This window comes from Sinocyclocheilus rhinocerous, unplaced genomic scaffold (genome assembly GCF_001515625.1).
Source record: "Sinocyclocheilus rhinocerous isolate Xijiao unplaced genomic scaffold, SAMN03320098_v1.1 scaffold659, whole genome shotgun sequence".
Lineage (NCBI taxonomy): Eukaryota > Metazoa > Chordata > Actinopteri > Cypriniformes > Cyprinidae > Sinocyclocheilus > Sinocyclocheilus rhinocerous.
In genome coordinates, this window is record NW_015652995.1 from 17,034 (window position 1) to 34,952 (window position 17,919).

At 35.1% G+C, this 17,919-nt stretch overlaps 1 protein-coding gene and 1 long non-coding RNA gene across 3 annotated transcripts in view; one reads left to right on the forward strand and one right to left on the reverse strand.

The window, feature by feature from the left end:
- Window positions 1-914: 914 nt before the first annotated feature.
- Window positions 915-16,696, reverse strand: LOC107715209 (uncharacterized). The gene is made up of 3 exons (XR_001637072.1): window positions 16,687-16,696; window positions 5,043-5,048; window positions 915-988 (listed from the first exon to the last, which is right to left on the reverse strand). It is a non-coding gene; the product is annotated as an uncharacterized LOC107715209 (long non-coding RNA).
- The window catches only part of LOC107715208 (guanine nucleotide-binding protein G(o) subunit alpha-like), an 89,734-nt gene continuing 78,844 nt past the window's right edge, over window positions 7,030-17,919 (forward strand). The window contains exon 1 of one of the 2 annotated variants that reach the window (XM_016521268.1): window positions 7,030-7,167. In XM_016521268.1, coding sequence (XP_016376754.1) covers window positions 7,126-7,167 — 42 coding nt within the window. In that variant the 5' untranslated portion in view covers window positions 7,030-7,125. The remainder of the gene's footprint in view (window positions 7,168-17,919) is intronic. The other variant, XM_016521267.1, reaches the window with a different exon arrangement.

A 17,919-nucleotide genomic window follows, 5' to 3' on the forward strand; every position in this document is an offset into this window, starting at 1 on the left:
TAGTTTAGTTTAGCGTTCTCACAGACTAAGAGGCTGCCTGTGTGTGAATGTTTGCAAGCTTTTCTAGTGGTTTTTGCTGCACATTAGAGAATAGGGTAAACTTTCTTTCATAATTTAAGCTAGTGTTATGATATTAGCCTGATATTTGGAAAAGACAAAGATGTACAGTTCTTTGTTGCAAACTTGCAATGCAACAGAAATATTTTCGTTCATTTGCAGACTTTCATATAACTTACCTTTATGTATGTGTTGACTTGAGTCAAACCTTTAACACATGAAAAAAGGTAACATGCATTTTTCAACTACACAGTTTTCAAGTTTTTTAATGTTTTTGAAAGAAGGCTCTTATGCTCACCAAGACTCCAGTCTTTAATGTCATGTTATCCTTCAGAAATCATTCTAATATGCTGATTTGGTGCTCAAGTAACATTTCTTATTATTAATGTTGAAAACAGTTGAGCTGCTTAATATTTTTGTGGAAACTATATTAGATTTTTTTTTTTTCCAGAATCATTTGATGAATATAAAGTTAAAAAGAACAGCATTTATTTGAAACAGATTTTTTATAACAATGTAAGTTTTTACTGTCAATTTTGATAAATTTAATGCATTCTCACTAAATAAAATCCATTTATCAGTTAAGCATCATAGAATGTAATAGTGTTTCTTGCAGTTATCGTTACCAAGAAAATCTAGCTTTTCTCTATCGAGATCTGGCTCTGTGTAGGTTGAAGACCTCGGTTTTATAAGTCTAAAAGTCCTAAACTGAACCATTTTTTTCTTCTTTTTTATGTTTTGTATATATAACAGGGTGGCAGCGGGTCCTTAAACAGTCTTAAAATGTCTTAAATAAAGTTTTCCTAAAATAAGACCTTAAAAAGTCTTAAAATATCTTAAATTTAGATTCAGTAGGTCTTAAATATTTTTGGTCACATTACCACAAAAATTTCTCCAGTCTAACGGACCCAGTGAGTGTCCATCAAGAGTACTTTTTTCCCCGCCTGTAGTTACCGCGTTATCAGAGAGAATTGCGGTTACAGAATACAGTCGAACACCAGCTCGCTGTCCAGCCTCCGAACTACTTTAAATGGGTTCATGCAAGTTTACTGAAAATGGCTTGAGAATTGTACTTGCCCGACAGGACTAATAGCCTGATTAAAACTTAAGTGACAAAATATAATCACGCATCAAAACGCGCGAATGATTCTTCTGATTTTATTACATTCAGCTTAAACAGCGATTGATAATTGATAGTGTATTTCTATTATCAATGTCGCGCTGTTGAGGCTTGTGCTGCCTGTCTCTGTGTGAGACTTTCATGGAGAAATCAAATCAAATGAGCGTACGGCACACATAAAGAAACTCACAGAACAAACATACTGAGGTAAAAATTCAAAATGTTTAGTTTATTTATAGCATGATATAGTCAAGTAACATACCATGACAAGGGATCTATTTTGCTGAATATTTTCAGGATTGCAAATGTTACATTGATTTTAGTTCAACAAACAAAGTAGTAAAGTATATGAAGTTACTTACATTTTTAGGCACAATTGACTGTTTTGTTCTATTTCACCAACGAAAATAGTTCCAAACAAAGATCAGAACAGAATTATTGCGCACATTCTCCAAGCCACACCAGGCATTTTTGTTACTGAATGATTCAGAGGTTTGAATGAATAAGTGACTTACCGCCACCTACTAGCGGTTTAGTCTCATGCTTAAAAGTATACATTTTTCCCCAACATTTCTTATTTGTATGTTCAAACTTTTATTTACAACATTAATCCCATAACATTATTTATTGCTGTTGTAATTTTGTAATTATTTAATTTGATTGGTAACAGCCCTGTAGTGTATTAAATTTCTTGATCAATTGTAAGAATTTGACTTGAAAGATGAAGCAATCATTTAATAAGGTAAAAAAATATATTGGCCTTTATAAAGGTAAATGACATCCTGTGGTAAATATTAAAAACATGCAGATTTAAGTGTGTAAAAGCTGACAGAAAACTGATGAAAATATTGCTTCAGAATAAATTGTTTACACCACCAAAAATCTCGGTGATGCGACACTTTTGTTTTGTGGGAATATTTTGTATGTTTTGTCTGCTGATATGAAAAACTCACTGTATATCGTAATAACACATAGAATTTTTGACAGCGATGATATTTTGTTTTCTTTTTACATTTAAATCGTTAAATATTACATATACGTATGTAATATAATATGTATTTCCATCACACGCTTGGTCTTAAATTTCACATAAGGTGGTATTAAAAAGGTCTTAAAAAGTCTTAAATGTAACTTGTTGATATCTGTAGACACCCTGTATAAAGACACCCATGAGGAAGTGATTTAGAGATATATTTTTCTATCTATATGTGCATTCTGATCAGGAAGTACTCATTGTTCCATTTACATTAAAGCCTAGTGTCTGTTTCTGACCATAAATTCAGTTTTAGAGCTGTGCACAGACATGTAAACATACTAGGGATTGCACAATGTCTAATATAGGTCTTTCCAAAAAATTAGAATTTCGAATATTCGTCGAATTTAAAATAAAAATCCACATTCAAATGCAAAAACGTTGCATTCGAATTTTAGGTGTGCATCAGGCAGCCTTATCAGTGGTGCACGAAATGCGACGACGATGAAATTGTCATTGCATTTTAATGCTTTTGTTAGCCTGTCCAGTTGAACCCACTAGATGCGGCGCTGCTGCGTTGTTCATTCAAAATATTGCGGAAAAAAGAGAACATGAATGCGGAGATGATGTTGTTTACGTCAAAACCGAAACCAAGCCGTTCACACAGAACACATATTTATCACTCGCTTGCACTCACGTCTCGCACAAGAGAGCCGCATGTTTAGAAAGCCATGTCAAATTAATGTAAGTTTTGTGGCCTCAGGAGAGAAGCCAAAAAATGTTTCCCCCCCAAACTGAAATTATGCCTTTTTAAATTCGAATATAATTTGAATATTGATAATATTTAAGTACAAAATTCGAATTTAGTTTTCAGCCATTTTGACAGCCCTAGTCTAATATTTACTAGTCGACTAGCTGTCCAGAAAAGTAGTCAGCTAGTTGACGTGTCCCTATTCACCTTATGTAAATAACTCTCCATATGCTGTGCACCATCAGTGGCCTTTGTTGTTTCTGGCAAGTCCAGCACTGTGTTCACAGAGACTTTGTGATTGGAGAGAATCACACAGATGAGCCGAAAGCACACATATCCCCATTGCCAGATTCATGCTGGTTGCATTGTCATGTCAGTGCTAAAACAGTCTTGCCCCATTCGCTTGTGTCTCTCAGTATTAGGGAGGTTTGCAACAATTTTGTATGTGAACTCCATATCAGATTGTTTGGGAGAAAGCAAAACTTTTATTTAAAAATGTAAAAATTTTATTTTCAGTTTTCCATAATTCCAACTGTATTAGGCTGAAGTCATGTGATCCTCAATTAGCTGAAAGACCAAAAAAGTGGACTAGTGGCATGACTACATGAGTAGTCGGTGCAGCACTGAAAACATACATGCAGGAGACTTCATTCTAGCCCACAGGTGTGGGAACCTATTTGGCCTCAGGACAGTATTCCTGATCTGTGACTAAGACTGTGTGCAGTGTGTGTGTCAAGCCCTTGGTCTTTGCCAGGTCGACTGGAATAGGAACCCTCTGAGTTAGAGTCTACTTTCAGTGTCTCACATTTGAAACAGATCAAGGTTTCCGTCCTCCCACAGGAATCAAAATCCGATGTCCTTATTTATATTGCGACTTTCAAAAGACCCTAAACATTTGTTATTTTTATCACCTGAATTATTTAGTGGTCATCTGAGAAATGTGAAAGCGTGAGAGTAACAGGCATAGTGAGAGAGAGATTTTGGAAATGGTAATCCCACCATCAAACTGTTTTCATTGGTTTGCTAGCACCAGCTGCTGTTGTTGGATAAGAAACTTGAATTACTCATAAAAGAAATATGTAAAGACAAGTTTTACACATTTTACAGGAAACAGTTGGGAAACAGGAAACTAGTGCTGCCAAATTGAACATATTAACTTTTTTTCAGATGAATCTTTTTTTTAAACTTCATTAGATTTATTACAACCCATTTACCTAATTTGACTGTTTAATTCAGTTTAATCTGATTCCTGAAGACTGGTCAGAAGAAAAAAGCAGCACATTTTATGTTCAAACAATCCTATAGCTGTGCTCTAATTTATCAGTAAATTATAGAGAAAAATACTTTTATCTTCTAATTTATTTATAATCCAAATTAGATTAGTTTACATAAGTGCAGTAATTTTAAGATTTTTTTTTTATTGCAGGCTTTATTTTGTTATTGTGATAAAAATTCATTTTAATAGAAACAACTGAAAATTAATGTTTCACCTTCTATTTTTTTATAGGGATTTTGAAGGAATTAATTATTCAATCTCATGATTACTTTTGTAGTTTACCAGAGTTACATAAATAAAACATCTTTCTTACATTTTATTTGTATTCCATAACAAAGAAAATAAAACTAAATGCTAAACACTTTGTATTTAGAGGCACCAAATTAACTCACCAAATTAAGCATTCAAGATTGTGTAAACTACAGAAGTTTATGGTGATAATTATATTATTTATATTACTTTAGTTTAAATGAATTGATAACTGCTTTAGAACTGTAAGCTCACATTACACTGAAAAAAAATTGGTGAACAATTTTCACTCAGAAATTGTTAGTAAATTTAAAAAACAATTACAAAACAACTGCAAGAAACACGCTGAATTTTGACATTTTGAAGTACAAAAAAGTATATATAGTATTTTCCTGTATCGCATCCTCCAATAATCTGTTTTATTTACAACTTCCGAAAATCCGGAATTTTTTCTTTTTACAATGTTAGGGCGGTTAAGAGTGGTTTTGGTTGAACTAAGTGCAATGGTGAGCTAATGACAGGTAGGTAGTAGCCTTCAGGTCACCTGAGTTTGTGTGTATGTGTGTGTGCACCAAGTGATCAAAAATATCATCCCCAAACACATGCTTCATCACACCTCTCCCTGGCACCAGTCTAATAAACCAGTGTGATGTCTGGGTCTGCATAATGCCAGGCTTTGCCAGTCTGTCTGGCTTTTCTCATGCCACACTAACACCGTTTACTAAGACCAGTCGAACGCTGACGTGATAATTCATTGGCTTTAGCTTTCAGGCCAGACAATGCTACTATGCATAATGTGTGTGTTTGTGTGTATATTATTTGCAAAGGAGGTCAAAGCCTCATGGTCTAAAAATGCCTTGCCATCTTTCAGTATTGCAGAACAGACAGATGTCTAAACCTAATTTCAGCTAAATCAATTGAATTAGGGGTTTTGGCCACAGGAGGACCAAGTGCCACTGGGTCCTCCTTTGAGGTTTGGCTCCAGCAGGGTCATATTCTCTGTTAGAAACTCGTCCCTCGCTGTTCTGAATGCTCTACTTTCCCCAGATCAAAGTCAGGCATGCCATCTATTGCAGAAATAACACCATTTTATTGTAGATAATGGGTAATAATGTTTGAATATTGAATGTGAGCGTGAATGAGGGAAAATACACCGAATAAGAGACAGTAAAACCCATGACAATGTACAATATAACTTATGAATTAAGAGGACAAGGACACAGCTGGCTGTCTAGAAAGAACACTCTGCACTCCAATACAATTTTGGATGATACATCTGCACTTACTGCTGTAATTCACTGAATGTGATGATTAAAACACCCTCTTCATCACAAAAAATGCATCTTCCACCGGTTTCTCAATAGCACAAAATGAAGATAAATTACCCACATCCCTGGTAGACAATAGCTATTTGGTTATTCTGGCTACAGCAAATGTAGCAATTTGATGTAACTTTTACTTTTAGTGAAATTATTAATCATTCATCACTTCTATTTATCATTTGACATTTAGAAGCCACTCAGCATGTGGCATTTGACATGCGTAGTTATGAATGTAAACCAATTAAAAGGTTTTAGAAAATTGTGTGCTTTTAATTTTACTGTAAGTCTCAGTGATATCATTCTTACTGACAATGCAAATCTGAAGTATTTATCACGAGAATGCATGTGTCATCCAGATATAGGTATGCTTTTTCGCATAATTTACATAATGTACTGGACAACCTTAAAAAAATGGTTAAACACTTTTTTGACTGACTGCCACATCGGGTCAAATCAATTACTGTTAAATGTAATTGTTATATCAAACAGACTTCTGTTATCGTTTTATAGAAGAAAATTATATTTATATATATAATTAGCGTTATTGTTTTAACGCCCAGCCCTACTATCTGTACGTGTTTGAACATCACTGTGTTTGCTGTCTATCTCCTCTCACTCTCTCTTCTTTAGGGATGGGCATTTTTAAAAAACATCTTTCAAACTCAAGCAGAGCAAATGGAAAAAATAAAACAGACCGTGCCAATTACAGTACAGAATGTACACACACTCGAGTGTGTAGAATAATATCCACATGCTTGGGTGAAAGTTGGCTCCTCAGTCTGATAACAATAAGAACGCGCGCCGGCACAGAACTTCCAGAGACACAAAGATAACGGTGTGCTAAGTTTCTTGCTTCGTGTTTTCTCTTCTTAAACCACTCTCCCTCAAGGAAACTTAAAGGAAGCATATGTCTCAAGATAATTTCGGTATCAGATAAGCTGTCTTCTTGGCTCACTCGGGGTACAGCTGCGCTTACCTGCAGTCGTGAATGCAGTGATGGACAGTCTTTCCTCAGTCGACTGGTGTTTGGATTTCATGTGGTGGTGATATTATGGTAACTCAGTTTCACTGATTCATTTGATCAAAAGTAATTCAATTTTGTAAAATCGTCTAGTAAGATCATTTTGATCAAAGTAATTCCAAACTTCGCGAGGCAGATAATGATATGCCTGCTGACCGGAGTTCGGTTCATCCAGCCAGGGGGAAGTGCTCCAACACACACACACACACACATATGAACTAGATGCTCTCTAACATGTCTTGTGTTATGTGTGTAGGATTATCCACGAGGATGGTTTCTCTGGTGATGATGTGAAGCAGTACAAGCCAGTGGTCTACAGCAACACCATCCAGTCTCTGGCTGCTATCGTGCGTGCCATGGACACACTGGGGCTGGAGTACGGAGACAAGGAGCGTAAAGTGAGTACAGCGCAAACCCTGAAAAGCTTGAATGCTTATTAAAGAGTGACATTCACATTGTGATTATAACCTTATGGATGGTAATTATAACACTTAAGGTCAGCTGTAAATATACTTACTTTAAAACAGGACCCAAGAAATATATATGCAAGACAAATATAAACAGTTCTGTGTAAGATGATTCAGGAGAATTGGATAACAAGGGTCAATGACAGTGACACGTATTCTTAGCTTCACAGTTCCTGTGGCTACATTTATGATCTGTAATGAATTGTACTCAATAAGAAAGTTGTACATTTTTTTTTAAAGAATTACACTATTTATAGAAATATTGGCGGTTCAGTACAAGATAAGCTCCTTTCATTTTCTTAAAAAAAATTAAAGGATGTGGTGAGGCAATACTATAAATACCATTTAATACCATTTTATATTTAGGTTAAGAATTTAATTATAATAATAATAATTCATATATAATTATAAATAATAAATAATATAATATAACAATTATTCTGTTCAAATTTATTGTATTATGTGAGCTGTACGGTTTTATGGTTTTTTTCAGGTTTATGGTGTTGGGCTGACAAATGTCAACAAAGTTGTACAACTGGATATAGCTTTACATAGAAAAGGTTAATAATTCAGTTTGTTTTTTTCCACACTACAGTCATGTTAATACATATTGTTTACACCTTTGGCTACACTGTTGAAACACTGAGCATTTTAATATTTACAGAGTAGCCCCTTTCTCTTCCATTTTAAGTGCCTCAATGTAAAAAAGATTTTTTTGTTGTATTAAACATTATACCACAAGCCTCAGTTGATATTAACTTATACTGAACCTGGAATGATCCTTTAATAAAAAACATCTTCTACTAAAGACATTAAAGATGCAACCAGTAATCTAATGTAAAGAGAAACAGAACCAGATGTAGTTAATGTCGATAGATTCCAGCCACAGCACATATCATTTCCCCGCCTAACACATAAGTAAAATGGCTGGGTGCTGATGGGAAGCTTCAAGTTAAGATTTCTCTGCTAATGTGTTATATCCGTGACAATATAAGACTCATAATCCCATTGTGCCCTTTCCCAAAAGCTCTCCCACTGTAATGTCACAGTGTCAGTGAATTCATTGACCTTCAGCAGGAAGCAATGTTTCATTTTAATCAAACCAAAGCTATAAGTATGAAGGGAACAGCCATCTGAAATTTTCTCTTGTGAGAAATAGAACACGTCTTAATTTCCAGGTTGAGTTACGTCTCAGGAAGCCGGCATCGAAGGGCATCCGATCTATGTACCTAATAAGAGAGGTTATAAACAGCAGTGTGTGGCTTAATGTGTTTGAATGTGACTGCTGGGCCTAAATGGAATCTGCAGACTTTATTTGCATTTTGTGCTGGATTTTTTGGGCTGGGGGGCACAATTTGGCATAATTCTGACTTAAATGGATAAAGAACTATTACAGGTAATGAAATATTTCTGTTTAGTACTAGTTAAGCTTAGTCAAAAGCATTTGTGACACAAGGTTTGTTACCACAATAAAGTCATTTAGACTCACCTCTCATTTTCTTAAAGCAAAACCCAGTGTTACAGTGAGGAACTTACAATGGAAGGTCACTGCATTTAATTTTAATTAAGCTTAACATTTTATAAAAGCACTTACATTAATTCTTCTGTTAAAACTTTAAATCTGGTTAAATCATAATTTTACAGTAATTTTAGGGTTTGCGGCATTGTTGTCATAGCAACAAAGCCGGAAAATGGGAAATTTTCCACAGAAAATCTTAGTAAGCAATTTTATGTATTGTGGCTATACTGTTGAAACAGTTTTTTACAGATTGCCCTCCTTTCACATCATTTGTAAGTGTGTCACTATAAATCAAATTTTATTTTTAAAGGAAAGTAATGAAATTCATTTTTGTGGTAATGAAATGCTGTGAATTGATTTTAACTGGTATTGAACCAGAAATATACCTCTCAGCCCTGAGATTACTGCACTCTTATTGACAGCTGAAATTATAGTAAAATTAGCCAGAATACTCCATAAAAGAGCAAGTAATGGACACTCAAATTTGCTAAAATGCTGCATAGATTTTGCATAGAGTTCTGTGTTAACCAATTCCATGTGGGTTGAGTTACGTTTATTGTCAATGGAGAAATTGATCAGAATATGTGAGGAACTATATACAGAATGTGATATGTACCAAAACTTCCATGTTTTTAGAGAGGAACTTACATGATGCTTGCACACACAATTCTTTATGTATGCATGCATAAATGACTAAATGTAGATGCATATAGTATGTATACGCTTATCCTGAGAACAGATCACTCACACGCATCCACACAAACTCCTCAGCCCTCTGTTCCTTCAGGCTGTGGAGGCCAGCTGGCTCACACCTTTTTAATCTGAGGTGTGAAGCTTTTATTGGAACTGCTTTCTCAACAACCTAGCCTCTATAGATCTGTTAGCCCGTTCTTTCTATCTCACTCTCTGTTTCTTGGTTTTATACCCTCTCAGCTTCCCGCTTTCCCTCTCTTTCCGTTTTTTTTTTATGCACAGCTCCCTCTCCTCTATATCTTTCTCCCCTATCTTATCTTCTCTCTCACCAATCTGGCCTTGTTGTCATGGCGACCTCTTGTTTTGCCTCTCTTGCAACGCATTCCACAAGTCTGTGTCCATGGACAATGTCACTCGCATGCACTCTGCCCAGCACCAAAGAGGCAATGATCTCATGTGACCATTCACAAGGCGTGTGTGACCAGAATGAGGAGTGGGCCACACCCCTCATAGAGTACAACTCAATAGTGCCATTCCAAAATATAGTGAACTGCCTACTACCTACATCCATCCTGATCTGCCTACTGCCTACATCCAGCTTGTTATGGAACAGATTTCGAATGCTGTACATAAAAGAGACTTGGGTTGCAATAGATTTAATTTGAGTTTGACGTTATGATGTTGCTAAGATGACTGCGTGAAGCCTAAAATACATGGCACACACAAATACTGGATAAAATAATACAAAACAATAGTCCAAAATTATTATATAATATTTTTTGTTAAGTAATTTAGTATTCAAATTAAATATTTGATTATATTATTTATTAATTTTATTTTATTATTCAGTTTATTCTTATCATATTATTTATTAGATTATTTTATTATAATAATAAAAATTACTTTATTTCAATATTCAGTGAAATATAAATGAACATTTTGTAACCGTTTTTTATAATATTAGGTTTAGTTTTTCATTCAGCTCCAGTGTTGTTATTGTTAACAAACTAAAACCATTTTTTTGTTAATTGAAATAAAACTGAAATAAAATATAAAAATGTCTTTTGAAATAAAATAAGATGAAAAAAACTGAAAAGGATTAAATTCAATGAAAGTTAGAAAAGCTGCCTTGGCAGTTTACTGAAATAAAATAAGTTGAAGTTGAAGTGCTAAAATACGTAAATGTAAATGTAAATAGAAATGTAAAAAAAAAACTAAAAACACAAAGTAATAAAAATGACAAAAGCACATAACAAAATTACTAAAACTTAAACTAAAATGAAAAAGGAAATTATAAAAATAAATGTATTAATAAATATTGTAATAGTATCTAAATAATAGTAAAAAAATAAATAAATCCTGCTTAGTGCAACATGCATTCTGGATTTTTATAATATGTATGTCTACTATATGTAAGTCTGAAATCCTTGTTATTTATTTTAAAAGGTATTTTTTTCATTTGACATTTCTGTTATTATGCATTGGTAACAAGCCTAATATGTGTGTATTAAAGGGGTCATATGACGTTGCTAAAAAGAACATTATTTGGTGTATTTGGTGTAATGCAATGTGTTTATGCGGTTTAAGTTTAAAAAAACACATTTTTCACATAATGTACATTATTGTTGCTCCTCTATGCCCCACCTTTCTGAAACGCATAGAATTTTACAAAGCTCATCATTCTGAAAAGCGATGTGTACGCTGATTGACCAGCTATCCAGTGCGTTGTGATTGGCTGAATGCCTCAAGCGTGTGATGGAAATGTTACGCCCCTTACCATACTGTGATGCCGTCTCCCGGCACGACGAGACAAAACCAATAAAACCCATTACAAACGAGGAATTTGTTGCATCCAGTGGGGACATAATTACTGATTATAATGACTTATACTGTCTTTTTACGCGTTGCGTATCGCGCTGCGTAAACATAAAACCATGTCTGCATTTGTGATCAGAGAAATTTCTTTCTTTGCGTGAACATTTGGGCTGTGTTATGCAAATCTTCCCACATCGTGATGTAGATATGTGGGGGCGTGTTAGAATGAGCCGTTTTAGGAGGGCATGGTTGACTCTTAACTTTTATAAAGACTATCTCTTTGGATTTGAGACTTTAGTCTTTGCAACTTTACAGATCTTCTTTATGCACCAAGAGCTTGTAACACTTCAAAGAGAAAGGAAAAATTGAAATCGCATTATATGACCCCTTTAAAATCCTGTCTTCATTGGCAGATCACTACATTTTGGAACAGAACATAAATCTATAAACTAGGGGTATAATAGTACACGTAATTTTCGGTACTCGTCTTTCGGTTCGGTATGCATGTGTACTGAACAAATACAGCACTGTTTTAACCACTGCATGAGCTGAACTTCATTTGAAACTTCCAGTTATATATGTTGTTACTTTTAATAAGAAACAAAGTCTCATCTTTCAAATTATGTCCATTTTATTCAGGAAATTCAAACAATAAATACCGTTTCGACGTTCTTTGATGTGGCGTGACCGATCGCATAAACGCCTCCGTTCAAACGGCAGCGCGATCATCCCTTCCTCTTTACTAGTTTTAACGTGAAATAAACGTGAATGAACATCTCATGCCTCATGTAATCACTAAATCAGTGTTTCGACTGTGGAAAGACGTCAATAAAACAGCTTGTAAACAAAATGTCACATAGCATTTCATTTGCCTCTGGCAAGTCATCAGTGTCCACAGCGCGTTAATGCTCTTGAGAAATGAAGTGCAGAGAAGAGCATTTCACAAAATATTAGACTAGATACTCATTATACTTTACCTGTTAGTGATGTCTTAATTATTTAATTTATGTTTAAATAAATCTGTTACGAAAAAAGTTATGACAGTCACTGTGTAAATTTCACTGTGTAAATTTAAACAATAAATAGAATTTTTATAATTTAGAATAACTGCATTATGTGCAGTTTACATGTTTGCACAGATTTTTTTTTAAAGTTGAGTGTTGATGTTTAAAAATAATTTTAATTTTTAAATTTATGTTTGGGCTCTGCTGTTAATTGTAATATATATATGTTTAGTTTTTCCCCCTGCTGTACCGAAACTGTACCGAACCGTGACATCAAAACCGAGGTACGTACCGAACCGTCATGTTTGTGTACCGTTACACCCCTACTATACACACTTCTTATAAATACGTGCACACTTTTCAGGGTGCACAGAACACCCTGTCTAGCCTCAGCGCACATTTGCCAGCATCATCTGGATCCAGTATCTGTATGTTATGTTACTCTCTGTGATCATTTGTTACAGGAGCCAATTGTCAGGGGTCGCTGTCTATTTTTAGATATTCTGTGGCATGTATACTTGACACACATGCTCCATGTATGTTCTTGTCATGTCTCTATCCGTTTAGCTGGCCTGATAAAAACCCAGGATCTTTTTACTCCACAGCTTAGTAGTGTATAGTGGATGATGCTACGGCCTGTGGCAGGAAGTCCATTCATCCTAGTTTGATTCATAGCTCACCACAGCTTAACACATGATCTGATGCTGATCTCATTGCTGTCATGCTTATGGGCCTCTACATTACAGCAAAATGGCTTCCGCTCTGAGCGGAATGGGGTCCATAAGGTCCAACATGTTGGTGTGAACTTGCCTCACATGCTGAGCCACACCACGGCTGATAATATAAATGGCAGTCTGTGGTGGGCAGGGGCCATGAGCCCAGTGCCTGGCACCCAGATGGACACAGATGGGCTTTGCCATTCTAGCCCTCTGCTTCCACTGCAGCATCATGACGCAGCACATGAAAAACTCTACCAAACAAGCTCAATTGGGTGTCACCAGTCTGCATGCTAACTGCATGAAAATTTATATGAAAAAATGTCCCAAAATAGAACTGAGAAATAGGATTGCAGTCAGAATTAGGAGTGTTTGCTCATGGAGAGACTTTGAAGGAGAGAGGGAAGTGAAAAGCTCTAAATTTAAAGTGATTTATCCTGCTTTAGTGCTGGCACTCTGGCAAGATCTCTCCTATCTGGCCATTTCTATAACTTAAATTCACTTACAACGATATATATATATGCATGTAGAATCCACTTAATGCATATTAAGAGTCGAATTATTGTATATTTTCTGGGTTATATGATGATTTTTATGGATGGAATGCTGCAGTGTGTGAAAAATCTGTTATTTCAGGCAAAACTGATTGGATGTGGGCAGCCACTCATATGGGGCATGAATTACTGTTTGTGACCACTGGGAATAGTGGCTTTTACAGTATTGAGACACATTAATGATGCTTTGTTTTTCCTTTAAATTTAATGGAAAAATCCCATAGGTAGCTTTTTGCATTAGTGTATGACTTGAGGCAAACTGGCATTCTTTTTGTTACGATTTATTGTATTTTAGTCATGATATCTGCTTCTCTCATTTAATTGCCTCTGCGACATTGGCCCTTTGGTTATTTATTTTATTTTATAAATTTTTTCCCCTTCATTTGACATCTCCAATATCTTGCATTGGTAACAAGCCTCCATAAGCTTACATGTTTGGGGTTGCCAGATTTCAAGAATTTAAACCCATCAATCAGATCTAAATAAATCTAAATAGATGCATTTGTGTTATTTAATCTTCCCAATTATCAGATTTTCTGAAAACAAAGACAAACATGTATGTTTGGAGTTTAGCAAACTCTATTGCAATATTCTGCTCCATTTGAAAGTGTCATACAGCCAGTCTGCGTTTCTTCACGAGGCTGTTTGCGCTATTTTCGACTAAATCTGTGAGCAAACCTTGCCAGTGACAAACAGTAATTGCAAATATGAATCTCAACTATATTGTTTGCAATTGTGGTTGATGAATGTGCTTATGCGAACTCTGTGCTACAATACAAAGTATTTTTGTTTTAGGGCCAATTCACAATGCACAGACAGACACAGACAAAAGGCAGTAGGTATGTTTGTCAGGTTTTGTTTGATCTGTGTGTTACCCCTGTCTGCATCTGTTGGCGTTAGTCGGTGCTTGTTTTTACTGATTGAGCATGTCGAATTGCCGTTTGTACTGTATTTGGTCGGTTGTCAGCGTTGATCTGTGTTTGTTGTTGCTGTGTGAATTGGCCTTTTAAAAATATTAACATAATTTAGAATTACTGGAATTGAAATTGGGAGTTTTAGCTTTTGAGAGAAGCTTTTTAAGGTTTTACTAGTTTTCATAATGTAAGTGTTAATGTAAATACATCAGAAAACTAGATAAAGTTCAATAAACCCTGCATACAAGTTGTTCACTTGATTTGTGCTTATGTGAAAGTGCAATATTCTGATGAAATGTAAGAAATTTCTCAAATAGAAACAATTGTGAATAATAATGATGATAAAAAATTTTGAGCAGAATAATAGTGATTATCAGTTTAACCATTATCGTACAGCCCTAAGTATGGGTTTAGATCTGTTGCTCTCTACTCAAACCGTCACTAGGCTACATGGTTGTTTGTGTTAGTATGAGTCTGAGGGCTTCTGTGTGTGTTGTAGAAGGAAAATAGTTGGGGAATAAGGAAGAGAGGGTGCTGGCAGCAGAATATTCCCAGCAGTCCCGGCAACACCCCAGCGGTGCTCACGCGCCCACTCATTATCCAGAGAAAACCCATCTAAACAGCCTCATCATCATGCAAATAATCTTTATATAACGCTGACCTGGAAAAAAAACGGTTTGATTTACCTGTATTCAAATAAGAAAAATACCTGGTTATGTAGGAGTCTAGAGCAGTGTTCAGTGTCAGTTATTAACCCAGGCTGTCTGTGATTTCATATACTTTGGGCAGGATTGAAGAGATCTCTATCATCTGGAGGTGAGCATTATTAGATTTAATGAGGATAAATGTGAAAAATAATATTCCTCAAATTACAGATAGTGGGATTAAATTCACAAAATGCTTCTGTGAAACACAAATTTACCTCTGGGAAAAGGAGTCGCATCCAAATAGGACTTATGACGTATGTCTTTTCAAATAGAACTTCGAGGTGAAGCCCCTTTTAGATGCTCATAGTGATACATTGCCAAATAAAACACATATGCAAATGATGTGGCTAAATGTGCTGCGTTTCGCTTTTGCATGTACATGTTTTGAGAACTGTGTATTGTCATTAGAGGTTTATTTTTGTGTACATGGTGTTACATGTTCCATTTCTGTGTGAAATGGACACCTGGTAATGATAAAAGAGGTTGATAAGAACTACACCTCTGAAAAGTGAAAAACATGCAGAAAGGACAATGTTTATGCTCCTACACAGTTAAGATAAGCAGTTTCAAGGAACAAAAATCCACTTAGACACTCTATTTTGGCATATTTCCTGAGAACCCACATCCTGTCCTTGATTAGTTTCTTTCTAAAACCTTTTCCACTTGGATCAGTAGCCACTATTGTGAATCAGACCTGTGAATGTCTAATCAATACTTTCGTATCACAGGTGAAATGGTTTATTAGCTGAAAATCTTAGCAACACTTACGGCTCCACTGTAAAAATGTGCGATTAAAATTAATTTCTGCCTGCTGTTATGCAGTGCTTTTAATTCAGTGACTTGAGGTAAAAACATTAGCATAGATTTTATAGACAAACAGTGGCCCTGGAAATAGTTTTATGCATTTGTAAGTTGAGGTTCCCTTCTTTATATAGCCATAAATGGACATTTAAGCATCCTGAATGAAAATCTTTGCATATTGGTATTGGAAGCTTTGTTTTTTGCTCCAGATCACCCTGCATTTTGGTACATTCTGTGTGAAGTAGTTTGGTTTGCAGAGAGCCTGTACCATTGCTAAAACCGAGAGGGGAAGGTTAGGCATATTTATAGGATGTGTAAATTAATTTTGCGTGAGGCAGAACGAGAGCCCTCCAGAAGCATTAACAGTTATCTATCCCAGCAGATTACGTTGCAGCCTCCATTTTAATTGAGACTCTTTTATGTCATGTCTCTGGTGCTTGGATTCAGTAAAAGGATGTCTGGGTCCCTTCTCTCCAGCCTTACAGCTCATCTACAAAGATCCAAAATATAATTATTTCTGACGCAGTTTAATTACATATTAGGTTAATCAATTTAACTCAATGAATCTTTACACCAGAGAACTACATGTGTTTTCCAGGCTGTTGCTTGTTTATTATCACTTTTATTTCAGCTGAATCAGGGAAATAACTACTTGCTTGTGGTCCTGGTAAACGTGGTGCCCTAGGCCAGGGTTTCTGAACCAAGGATCCCTTTCACAATCCTAAACTGTTTACAGACCCCACAGTAAGGCTTATTGAGTTCAGCTTTAAATAAATAAATAAATAAAGATTTTAATTGCAAACAGAAACAGGTATTTTGTACACCACTACAAATAATGGAACTGAATTAGTCTCATCACTTTTTCAACTGTCCCGGTCCATTTTTTCCTATATATTTGGTTCTTTTTTTAAAATAATGAATTACTTATTTTATATTGCATTTCTATATGACTTAATGTCAGTGGTTTTATAGTGTGTTTTTTTACTTTACTCATTTTTTTTGCATATAGGTGTAAAATAAGTCTACAGTTGTCTTTTAGAATATAGGGGACTGGAATCCTGACTAAATGTTTAGTAAACCAAGCAAAACTGCAACTGAACCTGATAGCTTCCCAGGTGAAAAAGAAATATATTTAAATTGTGCTTTTTCAGACATACTTACTATATTTAAATTATACTATACTAAGTGCATATTAAATGTATTATTTTGAAACAACTTTAAGTATATTAAGTGTATTTCAAGATATGTTTAAGTTTGATTTTAATCTATTTGTAATATATTTAATATATTGAAATTGTGTTAAAATGGAACCACTTTAAGTATATTTAGTGCAATTTAAGTGTAATTCTTAAAATACATTTAAAATGTCCTTTTAACACTTCATGAACTACAGTTAAGAGTATATTTGAAGCATCGTTTTAATGTACTTCAAGTACATTTCAATTGTATTTCAGCTCATTGGAAATGCATTAGCATTACACTACTAGTATATTATAAAGCTGCTTTTTTCAGAATATACACACACGTACACACTTTGATATCTACAAAACTTTAATGTATTATATATTGTTGCATACATTACAGCTGATGGAGCTGAGCATCGTCACAGGTTCCGGAGACCTGGGCACAGCCTAGTCGTCCTGACTCCTGGAATACAATATTTTGCACCAGAGCCTTGCAGCTTTAGAAAGAAACAAAACAGAAACAAAATTAAATAACAGATTTTTACATGAATGGCTGAAAGCAAGCACAAATTAGCCATTTGGAATGGACACATTGCTAACGTTTTTCTTCCATGATTGACCAAATCACCCTCCATTAGGCCTGATTCAAAAATCTCTATAACAGAGGTGATACCACATGAAAATATACTTACTATTCCTTTGCTTGTCTCTGCACTCAGATTTCAGAATCAGAATCAGAATCAGAATGAGCTTTATTGCCAGGTATGTTTACACAT